Source organism: Filicampus tigris, chromosome 18 (assembly GCF_054856515.1).
Source record: "Filicampus tigris isolate MCC_2025a chromosome 18, RoL_Ftig_1.0, whole genome shotgun sequence".
NCBI lineage: Eukaryota > Metazoa > Chordata > Actinopteri > Syngnathiformes > Syngnathidae > Filicampus > Filicampus tigris.
This window is the reverse complement of record NC_141234.1, coordinates 969,586-991,349: the sequence shown is the minus strand read 5'-3', so window position 1 is coordinate 991,349 and position 21,764 is coordinate 969,586. Positions and strand designations below refer to the sequence as shown.

Genomic DNA, 21,764 nt, shown 5'->3' with positions numbered 1-21,764 from the left:
GAACGTTGTGTCGTTACTACTCAACTAATATAATCAAACAAACGAATTTAATATTTAGTGTAACTTGGTATTGTTTTAATTCTCGGTTTATAGGTCATCACGTATCGTCAAGTTATTGTGAAGTCTCATGACAAAAAAAAAGGCTAACATCATTGCATCAGATTGAAAGTGAACAACATTTGCATTGTTTATTGTACAACATATTTGTCAAACAAAGTCACTTGACATCACGATTGGAGTCGGCAATGAAGTCAAATTGCCCTAAAGATTGTTTTGGGGGGACATAATGTTTCAAATACACACACATGGTAAAATTACGGGTGCCTTGAAAGCCCTTTAATCATTTATCCAATATTGAACTTCAACTTGTACTAGTATGCCAAAAGTAGTAGTGGAAAGAACATTCCAACTATGAGTCTACTAGTGTGCTAAATTGTCTTACAAGTGAGGACCTGGAGTGGGAGCATCGTGAGCAACGTGAGCATCTCATCAGCTGACAACTTCCTGCTGGTCTTCTGCTATGTCATGTGATTGTCTTACATGGCCAATGAGCAGTCAGGAGTGAAGGGCTCATGATGTGATGTCCCTTCGTGAAGGCGGGGCTTGGGGTCTGCTCCTGTATGCGCGGCGGTAAGCTCAACCGTCACGGAACGCGTGATCGCGTGACTAAGGCGAAGCAGTCCGTGCTGCTGCGTACACACACACGCGCACACACACACACACACGCGCGCACACGCGCTGGGTGATGACATCACACTAAAGACCCAGGGACTTGCGTACGATTTTCTGAGCAAGTTTGTAAAAGTGATCCCGGTCCTCCCGCCACATTTTCGAGGCGTCCACGTTGGCGCCGCTTTCGTCGTTTGGCTCTGAGAGATAGAGAGCGAGAGAGCGAGAGAGAGAGAGAGAGAGAGAGCGAGAGAGCGAGAGAGCGAGAGAGCGAGAGAGCGAGAGAGCGAGAGAGCGATAGAGAGAGAGAGAGAGAGAGAGAGAGAGAGAGAGAGAGAGAGAGAGAGAGAGATAGAGAGATAGAGAGATAGAGAGATAGAGAGATATAGATATAGATATAGAGAGATATAGATATATAGAGATATAGAGATATAGAGATATAGAGATAGAGAGATAGAGAGATAGAGATAGAGATAGAGATAGAGATAGAGATAGAGATAGAGATAGAGAGAGAGAGAGAGAGAGAGAGGCAAAGAGGATGCTCAGTTTCCATGAGGACATGTTTTTAGTGTCCGGAGTGTAGCCACGCCCCTTAAACTAACACGTCAATGGACTTAACTTCAGAAAGCGACAAGTGACAAAGTGCGAAACGGTAATGGCTGTCATTCCCACCAACACGCTGATACTGTCCGTCCATCTGCATGGCTCATGTTCACATCGTTTGAGCACTCACAGTAAAGACTTACCCCACTGAATTCCATTTTGAAAATCAATTCATATAACTGATACAGTAGAAGTATTTGAACTATTGGCAGTTGTTATCAATCAAAAGGTAATTACTGTTTGTAAAAAAATTAATAAAAACAGTAGCATTCGTTAAAGCTTTTACTGATAAAATGTCTTTATCAAATGTGGCCCAAATGATTTTGATCATAGGACTCCAAGTGTGGCAGACATTTTTACACATTGAAAAGCAAGGCGGGATTAAAAAAAAGTGCTTAAGTAGAAAGCCTTCTTTTTATTTCTTTTTTTTTTTTGTACAAGTGACTTTTTCCTTTTTAAATGGACTGAGGTGCAAAGAGTGAGGAGCGGCTACCTGCTAGCATGCTAACCACGGAGAGCAGGATCTTCTCCACGCTCTGGACGGGACTCCACCGCTCGGCGCTGCTCTCGTAGCCCATGGGGTCGTCGCCGGGCGCGTGCAGGATGGAGATGCACACGCGCCCGTCAGGGTAGACTGGCAAGGGGGGGGGGGGGGGGGGGCAGCAAACATGTTTATGCGTGCTAGTAACAAAATGTGTAGCAGGAGGTAGTAGAAAGGTGTGCGTCGCGGTGATGAGAAAAAGATGGCGCAGCTCGTGACGTGAATGGCCAACGCCATGTCAAAAAGCCACCGACATTCCACTCCAGCCATACGCTGAGTCAGCAACGCATCGTGTTTCTTAGTTGTATATTTATCAAGAAAATGTTTCTTTTGCCCTCGCAAGTCTTGCTGTGGTTGTTTTATAGTTTGGGGTGTCTCACAAAGCCGTCTTTTTTCTCCACTTTTGGGTGAGAAACCGGTGTTTTGGATGAAAGCAAGCCATGTTCTACTGCTGATGAGGCAGAGGCGAAAGAAGAAAGGCCTATATTTTGTTTTGGTCCGTTCCGAGCTTATATTTTCGCACGACAAAATGTTCAGCTGGTCGTGAATGACCAATGGCCGAAACGCTCCAAAATGGCCGCCTGTTGATGAGTTCACCTGGAACATCCAAAATACAAACAAATCGTTTTAAAATGGAACCCCAAAAAATGAGGACGTCTGCCTGTGTGTGTGAACTCTTCAAACTATTTCAGCCATTTCTCCTCCTGTGGATTCCTTTGGATGTTCGGGAAGGAAGCTTTTGGGTGTCTGTGCGGCAGCGCGAGGAATCGGGCGAGCGCCGATTGTTGCCACGTGTTGTGAGCGGAGGACTTACTGTTGGGGTGAAACATGTCACAGGTGAACCTCATCTTGGGGGGGCTGAGCGGGTAATCGGACGGGAAGGTGAGCACGGCCGGAAAGACGCCGCCTTCGAAGCACGTGTCCTGCGGACCCCTGAAAGGCACAAAAACCACACAAACCTCAGCAAGCCACACGAGACCTTCCGACGCGTCGACAAGCGAGAGCCCTTCGGCTCGTTTCGGATCAAAGGCCGACTGTCGGCATTTGGCGAGTTGAGGTCACGTGCCACCGCGAGGCGCTCGTGTCTCAAGGTCGGAACTGGCAAGTCAAAGCAAACAAATTGGTCCGGATGGCGGATGGCTGGGGTCCGCAAAACCTGCCAAGTCGGGCACCGGCCGCACCTCATGCGGGTTAAGCGTCAAGCTTGCCGAGTCGACGGAGCGCAACTCACATGATGAGCGCCTCCCACTCAAAAAAGTTCTCCTCGTTGGCGGGACCTGCGAGAAACACAAACGTCCAGTCACTGAAGCAAGGCCAAGATGCACACTTACCCCCAAGAGCACGAGTGTCACTGCTCCAAATACTGCCAGGACTCAGTGAGACCCCCCCCGCCCCAAATAGGTGAAATGGCAGCAAAACACCGGATGGGCTTCCATGAAACAACAGCAACATCGTTTCTTGGCACCCAAAAGCCACAAAAGGAGCCTTAAACCTTTACATTGGCCACAGCACAAAAACATCAATTAGGTGAGTTTTTCTGTGCGTAATTGAGAAAAACTCACTTATCGTTTATGGGCACTGTCTCAAATTAAAGGATAGCTTGGGCACCACTAAACTACGCTGAAGTAAGCTCAGGAGCGTCACGTAGTGCCTTGCCGCCATCCTGTGGCAACTCAGCCGAGTACACTAGAGGCGATTTGAGTGGGAGAGTCCACCCCTTGCCGATTTGGGCTGTGCAAAAGCAACAAAATGAGAAACGCACCTGCCACGATTCCCTCTGGTGGGTTGAGTGTCAGCTCTGGAAGAAAAAAACACACGCGCACGCACGTTACCTCCGCATCTCACGTTAAAAAACAATCCTTAATTGTCACGTTATCGCACTGCAGATAATCTTGCAGATTTTTGTATTCACAAATCTAACTGATATTGAACTTTTTTTTCCTGGTGTTGCAGTCATGTGCTTCCGCAGTAAAATGATGACTGAAGAACAAAAAAAAAAAAAAAAAACATGTTCCATCCGGTGAGTTGGGTGCTGGGCAGTCAAGCTAACATGCTAAGATGCTACCCGGGCGCGCTTCGGGTTCCGCGACACCAGCGAGACGGGGCGTCGCAAGTCGGAACGGAAGCCACGTTAGCATTTAGCTCTAAACAACGACGTCGAGGCTAAATGTGTTTCTGGTCGTGTGGCTCGCGCGGAACTCAACATTCAACTCGGCACAAACACAACACAGCTCGAGCATGTCAGCGATCAACTTGGCTTTTCCGCCTGCGCGGAACCATCTGGCCGCAAGCGACAGACGAAGGCGAGGCGCGCCAGTCGTCCACGAACTAAGTGTCATTGTTGTGGTGTTAGTCATGCAGCTGTGGAAGATGTCGGTGCAGTTGCGCTCACGTTTGTATTCGGCCATGAGTCTCTTGAGTGCGGTGCCCGCCATCGTCGTCGACGCGACAACACCGAACGAGCGACGATGACGTCATACGCCAGACTTCCTGAACGTGCATGCGCATACCAGGCCGTCTCTCTAAAATAAAATAAACAACAAACACTGAAAATGATTGACGCGCAAGGACGCTAGCAAATGATGCTGCAGTATGCTGATTAAAAAAAATGATGTTTTTTATTTGATTGTGTACTGTAAATGGCTGCGTGGCTCTTTTTTGCGAATGTTTGGAATGGTAAATCTCGAAAGAAGCAATAAAAACAAAAATGCAAGAAAACGAACGAACAAGTTGCATTTAAATCAAAGAGAAAACGAGACATTTGTATTCACACAATAGAGCACAGACAAAGGAAAATAAGAACAACGTCTACACTTACTGTCTGAGCAGATTTACTTTTTTTCCCCATTTTTTAAATGAGAAAATATCATTTTTAAAATTAACTATTTAATTGCACATTACAAATTTGAACAGCATGTTTAGCTAAAAACAACATTCAAATGAAAAGGAGCAGAGTGAAGAATTGTTATTTTCTGTGTCTTCTAAAAGAAGAATTACATTTCATAACAGGTGTCAAAATCAATAAATCAACAACTGATCAATTATCAAATGAATCGACAACTATTTTACTCATTGAGTAATAGTTTAGAGCCATTGTTTAACTTCAAATTGTTCAGGCCCTCCAAAGTAGTAATTTTCTGAATTTTGGGTCCGTGTAGGTCCGTGTAAATCAACTTCCGATTAAGGTACGCAAATCTGAAAACAAAAAACGGGGTGTTTTTCGTTTTTCAATAATTGGAGCTAGTTTAAAAAATAAAATACGAGCCATTTTGCATAAAAATACAGCCATTAAATTGGATTATGTAACCTTTTCCTGTTGCTATTTTTTATATTCCCAGATAAACGAAGAAGGATTCTTCTTCTGTTTTGGATTCAAAACATGTGAATCCAAAATGCGAAATTGCAGGGATATTTTAAAATCTCGATTACAAAGTGACCAGAGGTCCTTTACCAGTGCTTTAGCCTGTCTTTAACGGCAGCGCTAACAGAAGTTTGGCACGAATTTGAAGTCTGGGCGAGATGGTTGTTTCTGGTGGGGACTCAATGCATGCGCCCTCTTGTGGCCCAGGGGAGTTACTGTTTTGACGTTGTAAAATAAACGATTGCAAGTCCTTCATTTCTTCGCCGTCTCAGTCTCGTCTATTTAGTGGAGCCCGCACTTACAGCTACCAACACTATGGTGTCCCTCCAACCCTAAGGATATTTAATAAGAGAAATTGTCGAGCTAAATCTCTCGCATGCGAACATTTCTACCATTTTATTACAATTGGGGTGCAGCTCAGCGAGGAAAGGTTGGCTTGACGTTCGATATTCACGAGTTAGGGACAGCCCACAAACGTTATGTTTCTTTGTGTCATAAATTGACAAAAATATTCACCACAGATCTGTTAATTAACATTTTGTTATTCTGATTCCTGTAGTAGTAGGGAGGCATTTAACTACTACGCCTCAAATGTTCCTTATATAGATCATCTGGGAGAGGTTGGAGCAAATTCAAGGATCCAAACATTACATGAATATTTTTTTTTTAATTTCTAAACTGACCAACGGCTGAAAAGCGTAAAAAATGAAAATGTAATATTGAAACTGGAAATACGGACATTTTTAAAAGGGGCGTTAAAATGAACATCCTACTTTTGTTTAAAAAAACGAAAATTGAAAATACAAGCCTAAATCTGCTTTTTGATTTGCGTTTCACAATGAAAAATAGAATGAACGTAAGGTACACGGACCGCCATGCTTCATGAAAGCAGACGATTATCTTTGGTTTCATCAAAATAAGCCATTTTGCAGGCATCTGCCATTACTTAGGAAAACAACAACCATGAATCCCCTTCACGTGATGTTTCTCAATTGTTTTCTAGCTGTTGTTTTTTTCATTTTCTAAAAGATTTGGAATCCTTGTTGAGTTCCCTTTCCAACAAGATCTGCTTTGTGAAGGTTGGCCCAGTAGTTTGAGAGATGTAAGACGTGAAAAGCAAGGAAGGAAGGAAGGAAGGAAGGAAGGAAGGCAGGAAAGAAGGAAGGAAGGAAGGAAGGAAGGCGGTCAATATGTGGCATTTTGTCGGCCCGTAGCTCCCAAAGCCTTGCTCCGCCTGACCTCAAATTTCAGACTTTGTGTCGTTGGCGCTGATGTCCCAAGTACACCAAGTTTCATTCCAATCCAAATCCGCGTGACGCGTATGAGCTGACTCGTCATGCGTGGCAATTCATGGCTCCGATGATGTCACGTGGGCCGCTACGTGTGGTGTGACGCGCCGCGTACGCCGCGCGACCTCTGCTATGAGTCGCTTGCCACGTGACCCGGGCCGCGCGTCGCGTGACGCTCGGCTCGGCACGCCACGTGTTAAGTCGCAGAGCGGCGGCGAGCCTTTGACGAGCCGTCCGACTAATTTTAGCCGCGCCGCTTGAAGCCGTCTTATTTTTGGATCAGCGAGTGTGAGTGCGTTTTGGTCTGGGCGCGAGCGACTACGCCGGCGTCAACTTTTGCTTCAAGGCAACATGACGGAGCAGGTCTACGGCGGCGGCGCGCCGTCCTCGGAGCCGGAGCCCCGGTCTTGGTCCTTCCTCGGCCCGGAGCAGCGCGCCGCCTTGGTCTTGGTCCTCGGGCTCTTGCTGTTCCTGGGCGCGCTGATGGTGCGCTGCTTCCGGATCCTTCTGGACCCGTACCGCAGCATGCCGGCCTCCAACTGGACCGAGCACGCCGACAAGGATGCCTTGGACTACCGCATCATCTCCTGACAGGCGGCGTGAGAGGCGGCGGCCAAAGAGAGCCGGCCGGTCGCCTCCGACTATGGGCCTCGTCGCCGCGGCTCCACCGAGCGCCGGAGCCCCCAAATCGGGAAGATTGAAACGGCGGAAAACAGCTTGAGGCTAAATCCGCACAGTCGGGGAAGCGGCCCTCCGGCCGCCTTTGAACTCGCGGCGCTCAGCTCACGCGTTGTGTTTGCTCTGACTTAGCCAACATTTGTCTGCTTTTTGTTTGCGCAATCAATGCAGGCTTCTGATTGGTCGGCAGGACGTGGCCTCCGCATGACACGATTGTGCCACCGTTCAAAGTGGAATCTGAAAATGGACGAGATTTGAATTGTTTCGCATCCCTCCTCAACGCTCTTTGGTGTTTTGGTTTGTACTTGCTTGCTTGCGTTAGCCGCAGATCAAATTGAAAGGCGCCGTTTGCGCCCACCGACATAAAAAGACGCACCGGCGCCTTCTTTTTGTTTTTCTGACCGTCTGACATGAAGTCAGACTCCACTTTTCCCGTTTCAGCTCCGTTGGGGTTCGCCAAATCATTGCCATGTGCTCAATGCCAGAATAAGGATTGTTTGAGGCCATTTTGCGTGACCTTCTCGCCAGTCCAAAGTCGACACGGAGTAAGACGACGACGACGACGACGACGACGACGCCGCCGCCTTCAAACACGCGCGGCAAACTCGGCCGTGGCGCCAAACCGTGGCTCAATTCCACACAAATCCAACACATCCATCATGCGGCACCGCCAAACGTATGACGATGAGGCGTGGGTGCTCAGATCCGGTTTCAACTCGCTTCCGGCCACTGCGGTCCACCTTTCAAGTCCGTGTCACTCGACGCACTTGATGTGCGGCGCGAGAACTTTGCATGTCCTCCCGGAGAGCTGATTGGTTTTTGAACGGTTTCACGCCAATTGCTTTTGAACGCGTGCCACACATTTGAATGCAATCAGAATTGAAGTGCGACTCGGCGAGCGAGCCATCGGGGTCAGCAGGGTCTTTGTACGCCCGAGCTAGCACCCGCCCACACGGGTTCAACTCGGCAAATGAACCAAAGGTCTCCATTATTGGAAACAAACATCGCAAAATGGTCACAGGTAGTAAACGTTGGTCACCAAAGGTCACAACACATTCCTGTTGCAAAATGTGAACAAATGGAAATCAATGTCACAAGCTAGCAATAAAACTGAACAAACAGCACGAAGCGTGAGCCGATACTTTTTGTTCATGTTGCTAAATGCTAACAAAGCTTCTTCAATGTCGACAGTTTGTTGCCAAATGTCAGTCAAGGTGGTCAAATGCGATTTGGGGAAATCAAGTCAAATCTTTTGTTGCCCAACAACCGCCACGCGACATTCGGAAGAATCTTTGCCCAACGCGAGCGCGGCGGCCAACCGCGGCCGTTCGGAGCGTTGCGAGGCGGCGGCCATTTCGCCACGAGCCGTCGAGCGAGCGCGACGTCGCAGTCGCCCGGGTCGTCGCCAATCACGGCCCGGCCGTCGTCCGGCTTCGGTCACGTGACGTCGGCGAGCGGACGGCGGGGGGCCAAAATGGCCGCCACCTCACACGGCTGCGAGCGCCGACATTTGGCCACCGGCGGGGGCGCCCCTTTCACAAGCGCGGCTGACAAACGTGAGCAACGATTGTCAAGTGTTGCCCGCGAATGCCGCTGTGCGCGTCTTGATTGGACTCCAAGTGGCCGAAGGTCGCCAGCCGGACGCGCGTCAGCGCGCGGCAGCACGTGGCCCGGACGGGCCTCTCCGACTCCGTGACGGGGGTCAATGATTGACGAGGCCGCCGCGTGACCTTCGGTCAACGTGGCCGAGCCGCGCTATAAGAGCGGCGCCGTCGGCCGGTCTGGCCTCATCTTGGGTCGTCATGAAAGCCGCGTGCCTCCACTTCCTGTTTGCGCTAGCCTGCTCGGGCGTCGTCGCCATGCCGACGCCCGAGGAATGCGCGCCGCTGCTCGCCCCGCTGCCGCTTGACAACCGCCAACAGGTGAGCCCCGACACGCGCGCTATAGCTTAAGGTGTTGCGGCAAAGTGCTCCCAAAGTGCCAAAAGTGCTGAAGGCCAAGATTGGGGCCCTTCTTTTGCTTTTGGGGTGACTTTTGCCAATTTGACCCGAACGCGAGGCGAGGCGAGCGCCGTCCGGACGCTTGCTTGGCGCTCATCGCCGCGCCATCAAAAGGCGACAGACGTCAGGGCAATTCATTTTTGCGACGACTTAACAAATCTTTGACAATTTCTTCTTTGGCAAGTCTTTCGCAAAGACTTTTGATGTCACTTTTTGGGAGATTCTTTCATGAAAGCTGATCAAACAACCCATGTGACACATTCACACAATTTCTTTCCGTGTTTTTTTTTTTCACAATTTTTCCCCCAACGATTTTGCCACTGTTTTAACAACCCGTTCAAGTGGTTGACGAGACTTTTGCGACTCTTTTCTACCTTTGCGGCAATTTGACGACAATCCGATTGATTTGAGTTAGGCGTGAGCTTCGGGGACCGATCCAGTGACGGATGAAAAGACGGCGTTTTGAGCCGAGCGCCGGCGTATGAAAAGACGGCGTTTTGAGCCGAGCGCCGGCGTATTGGCCCGCGTGCGCGCCACGCTGACGTGTGGGCGCTTTGCCGCGGGCAGCTGTCGGGCCAGCGGACGTTCATCTCGGGCTACACGGACAACAAGATGTTCGACGCCATCCTGAAAATCACCGAGAGCAGCCGCATCAACACAAGCGCCGCCGCCCACAACGACAAGGACTTGTTCTTCTCCGAGGACATGATGATGTAAGACTCGCTGATGATTTCGCAACACTTTGAAGAGCCGCTTACAACGGCACTTTTTGACCGGGCTTTCCCGAGCGAGCGAGCCCGCCCTCGGCGCTTTCTCGCGCGACGTTTTACCGGCTTTTCCAAGCGTTTTATGCCCGATACGCTCTGCTTTCAGGAACGGCACCTGCTTCCGCAGCAACATGAACATCTCCGTCGACGGCAACCTGGCGTCGGCCCAAAGTCAGCCATCTTTGCAGCTCGCCGCCGCTTTGCGAGGCGCGTCGGCCCGCGGACGCTGACGCCGGCGTTTTTGTCGCCCTCAGTGCAAAACATCTCGTCCGTCTTCCACCTGCTGCCGACGTGCGACGGCTGCCAAGCGATGAGCATCAACAGCACGGCTCACAACCTCAAGGCCTTCCTGGAGGCCTTCGGCATCCACCTCGACGACGCCTCCGACGACCAGATCAGCGCCCGCTCCTTCTACTTGATGGGTGAGCGGAATCGAAGGCGGCCACCGTGACAGAGTAAACCTGGCGATTTATTTGCCACCTGGCAAGAAAAGTCGGCGCCATCTGGTGGAATCTTCTTTTCAGGGCCGTGAACGATTGGTTTTTTTCTTTTCTTTTTTTAATTCCTGCCTGCATTTGAATTCCTCCAATTTGTTGGCCATCCTTGAACGTTTCACAGTTTGAATTTTGCTCACGGCAGTTTCAGCAAGACTACAATCCGTTTCCGCAGCTACGTGTGGTACACGTTGACGTCACGAATCGGTAACAGTTATTGTTGGAGGCGAGTTGAGTAGCCGAAAGTGTTTGTTCGCCAACGTGTGACGTGACGCTATCGTCCGCGACGGTTATTTGAGGCTAGCATGCTAGCTCGTGCGATTGCCGCAAAGGCGATTTGCTTGCGGTGACCGATGGCGGGCGTTTGCGTAACGTGGGCCCGTGATGGCGCGCGCGGGAGATGGGCGGCGTTGACGCGTTGCGATCCTCTCTGCCGCCATCTTGTGGCATCTCTGCGCAATTACAAAGCAGTGGCGCAATGTCAAAAGTAGCGTTTGTCCTTGCGCAGCTGAAGGGAGCACGGTGAAGGACTCGGACCTGGAAAACTTCAAGAAGCAGGCCAGCTGCTTGGGCTTCTCTGGAGAACCCAACTTCACGATTGACCCCAAAAAAGGTTTGGGGGCCCCGGCGCCGCACTCGCTCCTTTCAGCCAAGTCCCGTTTGTCGTGCGGCTTTCCGTCGCTCACGTGTCCTCTTTTGTCTCCGCAGACTCCTGTGACGGCCACACATTTATCATGATCAACTGAAGCGCTTATTAATAAAGGAACCAAAGAGCAGCATGTGTCTTTGTCTTTTCGTGGCTGTTAGCACGGCGCCGTTGGCGCTTGCGCAAGCGTTTCCACAACAGCGGCGCAAGCGGCCACGCGACGGCACTCACGTGACGGCGCCGCCCGCTGGATGCTCACGCGTACGCTGGCGCGCTTGTCTTCAGGCGACAAGCGCCGGCACCTTGCTCTGACGGCCGACATCAACCGACAGCAAAAATGTCACAACAAACAAAGCCATTGCATGAAATGAACCGCGCATAAATGCAATCAACAGTAATAATAAAATAGGAATAAAGGGCCGGAACAGATGCAAATGCTCTTGAGCTTTAAAGTTGAATACAAGTGAACAAAAGCACTGCGCCACATTTGCAAAACGAGAAGGTTGGAGGTTAAATTGAGCCATTCTTTGGCCTACCACTAGAGGGAGCCCACGTAGCAGCCTTTTGAGAAGGCCAGCGCTTCCGGACGCTTTGTCGGCTCCGCTTTGGCTCTGCTGTCCAAAGAAGACGCGCTGGCAAAACCATCAGGCCACGTCAACGCGCAGATTTCAGACTTCAAAGCGCCGCCGTGCAAATGTTTGCAAATCAAAGCGGACGTTCTTGGAACACAAAACAAAAAAGCCACGTGGCCCGCCCGCGCGCGACGGCCTCGGGGACATTTTCGCAGCCGCCGCGTTCCAGCCCGACGAGCGCTCGCGTGCCCGCTGGCCTCATCGTTAGCGGCGGCGTTTGGTAAGTGCCCAATGACATTTTGTGTCGACGTTTTCGATCGGCTCCGTGACTGAATCGGAATCATCACATTTGGACGGTCCAATGCCAACAACATTTCGGTTTCATCTTCACGACACGAGCCGTCCGTCTCCAAAGGTTTTGTCGCAGCTCAGTAGGTTGTTGTAACGGCCCCGCTGCAACTTGAGCGCAATCAATCGATACACCCGGAAAACCTTTGCAAATTGTTTTGGAATGGCTCAATTACAGTGTTAGTCCCCCCCCCCCCCCCCCCCCCCCCAAAAAAAAAAAAAAAAACTTGAACGCAGCTTCCACTTTGATCATCTCCGTTTCTTTCTGTAAGCGTTTGCCAACGTGTGTGTTCATTTCATAACGGCTTGATCCGAACTTGATCGCAGCTTCGACATTTGCAAAAAGTCATCTTGCTTTCCGTTTTGCCACGGCCTCATTTCATTTCAGGACATTTTTGTCGCCGTTTGGCGCCGGTGGACCGTTGGAAGCGTTTCCATTTTCGAATCGCTCGGCCACGCGTTTCCATGGGCAGACCTCAGCCGAACCGCACACACGTTTGACAAGACAATCGGCAGCATCGGACTTTGGACCACGTCGACAAACAAAGCAGGTCAACAACACCGAGCGCGCTCGCCCGCGCGCGCGCGTGCGTGCGTGAAGGGGGCGGGGCCGGGGAGGGGCTTCTTCTGACTTAAAAGGCCTCCAACGCGAAGCCCTGCAGCCACTTGACTTCCTCCAGAGTTGAGGACAAACGCAAAGATGAAGATGTTGACCATGATGATGATGATGATGATGATGATGATGATGGCGACCGGCACACTGGGGCAAGCGCACACCTGTGACGACCATTACAAGCCCCTCCCCACCAAGAACCTGAATGAGGTCAGTGGTCTTTGGGCGGCTGGTGATTGTCTGGCATTATTTGCGAACCAGGCTGGGAAAAAAATCTTGCGTTGAACTTAGCCAATTTGATTTTGTCAAGTGTCAGTATGTAACGTATCAGAATCCAAAGCATTTTATTGGACGCAAGCACTTGACCAAACAAAATGGTGTCACGTCAACGCAGTGTTTTTGTCAGCGTTCGGGTCGGAAATTCGAAGGACAGCCTTGCGGGGGCTCGCGCGTTGCGATTGGCCGCTGAGGACGAGGGTGTGGCCCCGCGCAGGTTTTCGGGGAGTGGTATCTGGTTTGGGGCGCCTCCGAGGTCCTGCAGATTTTCGATGTGGCCAGTTCCGCCGTCAGTCTGCACCCCAAAAACAACATCATACACTTCCTGGAGAGGAACAAGTACCGGTGAGTGCGCCCGTGCGCGCGTGCGAGCGTGCGTGACACTGTAACGTTTGTTTGTTTGTTTGTTTCAGCGATAACACGTGTGTGACATACTCGTTGAACGTGAGCACTCCCGTTGACCCCACCAGCGAGGACCCCCTCATCTTGCAGGCCGTCATTGACAGTGAGTGGCGCTCAGGCGCAGGCGCAGGCGCAGGTCAGTCCCGGCGGCCCGTCTCACTGATGTGCTTTGCGCGACGTCGCGTGCGTGCGCCCGCCAGGCGTGGTGAGCAACTCTTCGGTGTTGGCGCTCAACATCAACTTCACGCTGCACTTCTACCAGACGTCGCCGGAGGCCATGTTGATGTTCGTCCAAGCTGGAGAAATGGGTCGCTTCCTGCTCAGCTACAGTCAGCGAGCACACGCACACGCGCAACTGTCCAGAGTGTGTCACGCACGCGAGATTTCATCGTGTGTGTGTGCGTGTGTGTCTGTGTAGACAGGGTCGGGCACGAGGCGGACGCGGAGCAGCTGAAATCCGAACACGAGAAGCTGCAGAAGATGGTGGAGTGTTTGTCGTTGGTGTCCAAGCAAGCGTTCGTGTACGACGGCGCAGGTCAGCCAACGCGACAAACGAAGGCGCCACAATTGGCGTGCGTCGCGCGCGTGACGTCACCGGGCCCTTTGCGCGTGCGCAACGGCGGCTGGCGCTTTTGAGGGACGGCGCCGCTTTCGGTTCGGGGTCCCGGGCGGGCGGGGCGGGCGGACGGGCGCGCTCTCGGGAAATCCTCCGCCAAGGCACCGAGCAGAAATGTCTCTCGTCCGTTCTTGCACCTTGCAAGGGGACGAAGGAATCGGCTTGCTGACGTTGCGCCTGCAGAGTTGGGCATTCGACTCCAAATTTGCGGTCCGTTGATGGCCTCCCGCCTCCCGCCCCCGCCCCCGGCCGGGCTACCCTCGTCTGCCCTCCGTTTAGCCGCCATTTTGTCCAAATAGTAATCGCCTATAGGCCGGTCCGACTATCATTTGAAACGGGCTTCCGTTCGCCTTTCCGACGACCGACTTCGACAAACGTGGTCCAACTTTGAGGCTGCTGAGGCGCAAACCACATTGACACTTTTAGGAGCCCGAAACGAGTGGCCGATTTCGGAATCTGGCCCGTTTTCGGAATCTGAGCCTTGATCGGTCGTTGTGAGCAGTTGTGATGTCATTTTCAGTTGGCAGAAGTGACAAAATGGCCGCCCCCCGAGATGGCTAAAAACGGCTGGATTAACTCTCATTCCACAAAAGCAATATTGATCAGAATGCCTTGTTTCAACTAGTGGGCTTGCATAGAACATATTCTTGGGAAAATGTTTGGGTTGACTTCCCCTTGAAGTACTTGGCCAAGGGAAAAAAAAAAAAAAAAAGTTATTCCCAGTTGTTAGCGTAGTGGCAATTGCAATTTCATATTCATTCAAACTAGCTCAAAGTGATGCAAAGATCAAGCAAAGACGCAAAGACATGTTCATTTCTGCATGGACACAAATGTGTCGTTCATGTTTGAACGTTTCATCGCAAAGGGCAAATATTTGACAGGAAGACAATGTTGAAGGTGACAATCTTTCCATTGGGGGCGGCGTTTGATTGCCTTACCGTGACCTGCAGATCAAGTGGCTTTCTTTCCTGTCCGCTTTTTCTTCTCGGAGCTCCCAAAGTCTAAAAAAAGTCCGTCATCATCTTCCCGTGCAGTCCCACTTTGGAGTCTTTCGAGAGGCTTTTGATCATCCGACGCGCGCTGCACGGACTCCCTTTTTCAGTCCAGTCCGGATGAAGCTGTCCGGCAGTTTGTGGCTTGGCCAACTCACTGAGCTCAAATCAGCTTTGCAAAAACAAGCTGGCGAGCCAGGCGTAGAAGAAGAGCGTGCTCCTCGCGCCCCCTTCAGTTTCGAGAACACAAAAGCTCAGTCAAGAAAAGGAGCCTGCTGCCGGCGTGTGTGTGCGTGTGTGTGTGTGTGCGCGTTCACGGGGGCAAATTCTGGCAGCCCCCTCTCGCACAGCAAATATGAGACACTTGCGCCTGGCTGTGGAGACTCAAGCTGCGAGTTCCAAGTGGTCGAAAGAATGAAATTGTTGACGTGAAAAGAAAGCCCAGTTGGACGTCCTGCTGGCTTGCAGTGCACAACTTTGACCAGCAAACGGCGCTGTTGCTATTTGTGAAGACTTGTGCGGAGGCCGGCGACCTGCGGTCCGCCACACTTGCCGTTTGACCCTCGCATCAATTTGAGCAGCGGAGAAGCCAAATTCAGCAATTTCAACGAGCAGGAAACATGATCGGATTGGAGAAGGCAGACAGGCAGTGTGACGTGTGCAGGCTCCTCCTCCTGGCCCAGCAAAAAAGCTGCCCGTCTTCGCCGTTTTCTGTTCACTGCGATGCGTTCTTGCGCTGCATGGCGAGCGACTCCATCTGCATGCAACTGACAACCGCCATAATTGCATTGAAAAAAAAACTTGAATATACTGCCAATAAGCTTTTTCTGCAAAAACGGGGATCCCCCCCCCCAAAAAAAACAAACAAACAAAAGAAACAAAATACGATGCGTTGTTTGTGTGGCTTTGGAAAGAAAAAAAAAGCCTTTGCTGGTTTCCGCAACTCGTGTTCAGCCGCTTACCGGAGACGATGAATCAATGATGCTTTCAAAGATCAAACGCATCGATCTCACGATGGGAGTCGGGCGTCCGATGACTCAATGCACGATTGTCCTCACAGAATTTTGCCAGGTGGCCTCATCGACGACGGACGACCAGCGAGCGGCCTGAGCTGACGTCAGAGCCGGCGGAGTCAAATAAAACAGCTTCAAGCGTTGCTCGCTGGTGTGTGCGTCAGCGCTGGATGCTGTGTGTGTGTGAACATTTTGCAGCAGGCATCCAAGTCGGTTCGCGGCTGTCCATGGGCCCTACTGTGACGTCACCGTGGAGCGGAAGTGCCCCCTTGCTCGGGGCAAAGAGAGCTGCGGTCGCCCTCTGTTGGTCATTTCGGATACTACGTCGGCAAAAGTCCACAAAAGATAAAGGGACTTTCAAAGTCAAGTTTATTGTGAAAAAACATAAATAAGGAGTAGAAAAGGAACAAGCAGCGGAAGGTCGCTCACTCGCTCGTATTAAATAGGACATCGGACGGCAGGACAAGACGCCGGCGCCTCGTCCTGCTCGCCCGCATAAATATGCTCGGAAAAAGAAGACCAACAACAACACAACTAAAAAGAGGCACCGGAACCGGCAACCATGGCGAGCGCTCGCTTCTTTGTTCTGTGCTGTGGCCCGCGATTGGCTGGCGACCAATTGCATCGAAAAGTGGACATTCTTGGCTCGAGGGGGCGGGGGCGGAAGTGTGTGCTCCCGTCGGGTCGGGGCAGACAACGGACTGGTGGTCGGTCCACGTCGGGCACAGTTTGCGAGCCGCTGGACTGCATGGCGAGCATCCCGTTGTCCATCGCCGCTCAACGACCAACCACAGAATGTGTGCGCAAAAGACACAGTGGCGGCGGCGGCGGGGGGGGGGGGGGGGGGGGGGGGGGCGGCGTTCATCTTCTTCTGGGGGGGCAGGCGGCCGCCCTGTGCAGATGGCGTAGCAGTCGCTTGGAGAATCCGCAGAAGACGTTCAGGCGGCGAGACATCTCGGCCGAGTAGCGCGCGGCCTCGAAGGCCGTCCGCACCGCCGGAAGCGGCGGCGGGGGGAGCTTGGGGGGGGCCGCCGCCTCCATCTGAAAAGCACAAAGGCGGATGGCGGATGGCGGTTGGCGCGCGAGCAACTGGCGACCATTCGGCTGCTTGTTCACTCCGAATGACTCATTGTAGAAATTTGCTTTGCTCCAAAAGGAACTTACTGACATTCATTGCTCTTTTCTTCTATTCTTGACATTTCAACATGTTCTTGTTTCGTACCCCAAAATAATTGAATAATCGTGATTTCAATTACCACCCCAAATAATGGCGATGCATATTTTAAGTAGTGGCCCATCCAATTGTTGGCCAGACATGGCCATTGGCTAGCTCATCTTTGTCACGTGCACCGACGGGCGAGCGGGCGGGGCGAGCGAGCGGTTGCCGAACGTTGCCCGCTCGCCTCTGGCGGCCTCACCTGGATGAGCGCCGTCCTGACGAGGCGGGCCAGCCGCAGCAGCTCGACGGCGGCGCCCGCCGCCGCCTCCGAGGGCAAGCTGACGTTTTGGGCCGCCTCCTGCAGCCAGTCGACGTGCGCGCGGAAGCTCAGCGCGTCGGCGTACAGCCCCGACAGCGACTCGTTGGCCTGCCGCCGCAAAGACGCGCGCGCGTGAGAGTCGGCTGGCCCGCACGCCGGCACCAGCAAAAGTGCCAGCGATGGTCAAAGTCTGCCACGCGGGCGCCCTCGAGCACTGGCGGATCCGGGGGGGGGCCCGCGGGGGCGCTGCAACCCCCAGCCCTCCCCTTTGGGCACTTTGGACGCTGCGTCTAATTCTCCCCAAAATGGTGCGATCGTTTACCTTCCAGGTGCGCAAGTGAGCGGCGGTGGTCGCTACGACGGGAAGACTTTGCAGTCGCGCCTCCAGCAAGTCATCCGCCGCCTCGCTGTCATGCTGAAAGGCAAACGCAAAAGTCGACAAAGGCGAAGAACGCATGAAGGAGGAAAGGAAAGCGGGCAAGAAGACAAAGGGCAGAAAGGAGGCGCAAGAGGACCAAGAGCGGCGCGCACGCACGTGTTGCAGCCGTTGCGCCGCCTTCCTGATGACGTCCGTTTGATGGGCGGCCGACTTGAGCGCGTTGCAGAGGACGGCCTGGTGGCGGGCCTGGTGGCGGGCCTGGTGGCGGGCCTGGTGGCAAGCCTGCTGGCAAGCCTGCTGGCAAGCCTGCTGGCAAGCCTGCTGGCAAGCCTGGTGGCAAGCCTGGTGGCAAGCCTGGTGGCGGGCGGGGCCGCAGCGCGACGGCCGCAGCAGCTCCACCAATAGCAGCAGGCGCAGCAGACGGGAGGCGGAGTCACGCAGCACTGCCCGGGGGAAAAGGCCATTGTGACCCAGATGGCGACGACATGTGACGAAGATGACGATGACGATGACGCATCTTCACAAATCAAGCGCAAAGACAACAACCGACGACAACGGCGATCAAAGGCGACGAGACAAACAAGAACGTTCAAAGAATGAAGCAACAGAGCAGAAGATCCTGAAAGTTGCGGTCAATGAAAAAAGTGGACGTCGCGCACGACAGCCATCAAAAGGGCACGTCGGCAAAAAGTGCCTGACGAGCACGGTGACCAACACGCAAGCTCGCTGATGTCTTCAGCAGCTCACTTTGTCAGCACACGCGCACGCGCGCCCGCCCGCGCACACACGCACGCACACTGCCTGCATGTGTTTGCTGAGTCAGACGCGTTGGACTTTCCACATTTCTCCGGCTGGAATTTTGACCGACACAAAGTTCCGCCGGGCCTCCGGGGAGCCGCGAGTGGCGCCCGGAGGCAGGAAGTGGCCCCCGGGGCGCCCCGCCGGCCCGGCCGCGGCCGTGGCCGTGGCCGCCTTCGGGCGCTCGTCGGCCAAATGACCTTCTCTGTGTCCTTTCTCGACTTGGGCAACAAGGAAGACATGACATCATTTGCGCTTCCACCTAGCTTGAACTTGAGCTTGAGCTGGATGGACCTGAGCTCTATGCTAGCTCCCGTTAGCCCCACTTTTGCTGTTTTTACTTCCACTATTGCCCCCTCTTAGCCCCCTTTAGTTCCACTTGAGCTTCTTTTCCGTCCACTTTTGCTTCTCTGAGCTCATTTCAGCTCACTTGTTTCAGCTCAGCTTGCGCTCTGTTTAGCACACAAACGCTGACGCCATCGAGCAAGTTTGCTCTTTGCCGGCAGAGTCGAGAGGCACAAACGCCACTTTTCGCAACAGGCCGGTCATCGGTGGCTTTTTGTGTGACAACGACCTTGAGTGACACCCCGACGACCTTGAACGGCATCACAACGTTCCCTTGTCTAGACGTCGGAAATCTTGACACACTTTGTGACCTCCTAATGAATTCACGAGCGCGCTCGCGGTGCATTAATGCAGATGATGACATCACTGTCTGCGCACACGCCCACATTTCCTCAGGCACGCACACACACACACACAGAAAAACACAAAGTCATTTCTGTACACACACACACGCGCAGACGCAGACATTGTCGCAAGCGCCTGACGGGCTGGCAGGCAGGCAGGCAGGCAGGCAGGCAGGCGCGTGGTGCGCGGCGCCAGGAAGAAAAGTAACGGGCCAAAAGCGTGAATCATTTGCGACGTCCTGACACGACACACCCGCACTTTTTTTTTGCTGTTGTTTTTTTTTTTTTTTTTGCCTCTTGGTTTTTTTTTAGAGCGCTGTCTCGCAGCATTTTTACGATTTGCGGGAGCGTGACGGACACGCCGGCCCGCGGCACGCTCGCCGCCGCGCAACACCCTGACCGCCGTCGGCCAATAGAACGCCGCCATCCCAGTCGGGTGACGGCCGCTGAGGATGCTAGCTAAGCGCTAACTAGCCAACATTTCGGGATGTTTGTAAACAAAAGGTGAGCCACGCCCCCAAGGTGTGGCCATTTCCGCCCTTTTGGAATTTTACTCACCTGCTCTGACAGACCCGGCCTAACATCTTCTTTGGGGCGGACACTTGAGACTTTTCAAGATGGAAGCCCTGGCGGCCATTTTGCCTCTCTTCTCAAATGACAACTTTGACTTTTGTTGACAAGTCAAGAGTTGTCTTCTGCCACCTGGAAGAAGGTCACGCGCGCGCAAATGGAGCCGGACTCGGACACAACGCGCCTCCCCGTGGACGCGCTCCCGTCCCGTGTTTACGGACACGCACCGCGCGCGCACGCACGCGCGCGCTGCGCGCGCACACACACACACGGAGCCCTTAAAAGTGTGAGCAAAAAAAGCAAACTTACGTCTCATGTTGTTGCGGGTCCGTGTAATCAACAAGTCCAGCGTGCGTATGTGTGTGCGCACGCGCGCGTGTGTACAGTACGTGCGTACAGTACGTGTGTGTTTGTGGACACATGTGAAAGTTCCCCTTTATAGCGTGCGACTATGACACATCACCTGAGTCATCAGCCAGCCACCAAGCCATTCAAGCATCAACGCCCACGCTACCCCCAACCCCCCCCCCCCCGACACACACACACACACACACACACACACACACATCACCACACACACACACACACACACACACACACACACACACACCACACACACACACACACACACACACACACACACACACACACGTCTGTCTGTCTGTCTGACTAAAAAAAAAAAACGTTTCTTTGTAAGTGACTCGAGTCAAGCAGGAAAGGAAGTAATCCCCCCCCAAGGCCCCGCCCCCAGAAGATGACATCATCACACGCTGGCTGTGACGCAATCGCTGACCAAGAGGACAAAGCGCTGCGATTGGCAGTGGAACCGAGAAAAGAAAGGCGGCTTCCTCTTTTGCTCTCTCGGAGAGCTTTTGGGACAGCCGGCAGGAAGTCGCTGACGCCACAAACGTCAACGAGCTCTGACGGGCCGGCCTCGTTTGTGTCACTCGACGGACGGACGGTCCCAGGCCAGGCTGCCCCGCCTTTCCTTTGTCACGTTTGTCCTTTTGGGCAGGTCGCAGGTGAGCCCGAAGCGGACGGCGGCCGACTTTCCGGGGACGGGCCGCCACTCAAGGTCAGGCAGGGCCCATCTGCCCAAAAGGTGTGACGCCGGCGCCGTGAGCAGCGGGGGTGATGTCATGCTTTTCTGGAGAAGCCCGGGCTTTCCTGCTTCTGACGAAGCCCCGCCCACTGCGGACGTGCCGCGCTCCGATAGCGACGACAGGAAGCGGCCGCCACGACGGCTTCCTGGAGACGCGCACGAGGGCCGATTTGGGACACTGTGCTGCCGCCCTTGACCCCCCCCCCCCCCCCAAAAAAAAAAAAAAAAATTAAAATAAATATCCAGAATGAAGACCTTCCCTCACTAAACACTGGGTGGAGGCGCTACTTCAGTCTCAATGAAACTCATCAACTCACTCCCAAAATCATTCCTTGACACCACAATGTTGCAAGATGGCAGCAAAGCACTACTTTTGTCAAAAAGCTCTTCATTTCAAAATAAGAGTCCACAAGATGATGGCAAAGCACTACTTTTGGTTTAAATGAACCTCCTCTGCTCAATTCAACTTGAGGGTCCTTGGCACCAAAACGCCGCAAGATGGGACCAGAGCACCACTTTTGTCTCAATGAAACGCCTCCATTCAATTGACCACAATCCATTTCGAAGCCACAAGATGGAGCGAGAGCACAGCGTTAGTACGTCACAGGCGCAACAGCAGCGAGTCAACTTCTGCAGCAGGTCACATCTCTCTCCTGCCTTCATCTTCATCATCATCATCATCATCATCATCACCGTCAGGGTGATTCTTTTGAATACCACTAGAGGGAGCTCAAATAACGCGCGTGCTACTCGTAGCACCTTCGACACTCACTGACGTAGAGCACGACATAAAGGGAAGAGAAGGAAGAACATCAGAGTAGTCTTTCTATAAAAATAAATTTTTGCAAATAATGTTCAGTCACGCGAC

The 21,764-nt window shown here is 52.7% G+C and overlaps 5 protein-coding genes across 5 annotated transcripts; 3 read left to right on the top strand and 2 right to left on the bottom strand.

Moving 5' to 3' along the window:
- Positions 1–157: 157 nt before the first annotated feature.
- On the bottom strand, positions 158–16,125 carry ube2g2 (ubiquitin-conjugating enzyme E2G 2 (UBC7 homolog, yeast)). Its single transcript, XM_086014129.1, has 7 exons — positions 14,814–16,125; positions 4,206–4,335; positions 3,576–3,611; positions 3,045–3,090; positions 2,628–2,746; positions 1,766–1,906; positions 158–869 (listed from the first exon to the last, which is right to left on the bottom strand). The coding sequence occupies exons 2-7, from the start codon at positions 4,246–4,248 to the stop codon at positions 757–759; spliced, it is 498 nt and encodes a 165-aa protein (XP_085870255.1). The 5' UTR covers positions 4,249–4,335; positions 14,814–16,125; the 3' UTR covers positions 158–756.
- LOC147131806 (cortexin-3-like) lies at positions 6,598–8,369 on the top strand. Its single transcript, XM_086014130.1, has one exon. The coding sequence runs from the start codon at positions 6,815–6,817 to the stop codon at positions 7,052–7,054; it is 240 nt and encodes a 79-aa protein (XP_085870256.1). The 5' UTR covers positions 6,598–6,814; the 3' UTR covers positions 7,055–8,369.
- Positions 8,894–11,178, top strand: LOC147131805 (uncharacterized). The gene is made up of 6 exons (XM_086014126.1): positions 8,894–9,063; positions 9,709–9,854; positions 10,015–10,079; positions 10,163–10,330; positions 10,911–11,015; positions 11,111–11,178. The coding sequence occupies exons 1-6, from the start codon at positions 8,944–8,946 to the stop codon at positions 11,146–11,148; spliced, it is 642 nt and encodes a 213-aa protein (XP_085870252.1). The 5' UTR covers positions 8,894–8,943; the 3' UTR covers positions 11,149–11,178.
- On the top strand, positions 12,618–16,023 carry LOC147131804 (saxitoxin and tetrodotoxin-binding protein 1-like). The gene is made up of 6 exons (XM_086014128.1): positions 12,618–12,791; positions 13,075–13,202; positions 13,271–13,362; positions 13,460–13,588; positions 13,678–13,794; positions 15,928–16,023. Exons 1-6 carry the CDS (start codon positions 12,669–12,671, stop codon positions 15,975–15,977), a joined length of 639 nt encoding a protein of 212 aa, XP_085870254.1. The 5' UTR covers positions 12,618–12,668; the 3' UTR covers positions 15,978–16,023.
- A 616-nt stretch (positions 16,126–16,741) lies between the features above and the next one.
- LOC147131802 (uncharacterized) lies at positions 16,742–20,309 on the bottom strand. The gene is made up of 5 exons (XM_086015173.1): positions 20,104–20,309; positions 17,894–18,180; positions 17,681–17,773; positions 17,299–17,466; positions 16,742–16,921 (listed from the first exon to the last, which is right to left on the bottom strand). Exons 1-5 carry the CDS (start codon positions 20,108–20,110, stop codon positions 16,742–16,744), a joined length of 735 nt encoding a protein of 244 aa, XP_085871299.1. The 5' UTR covers positions 20,111–20,309.
- Positions 20,310–21,764: the final 1,455 nt, after the last annotated feature.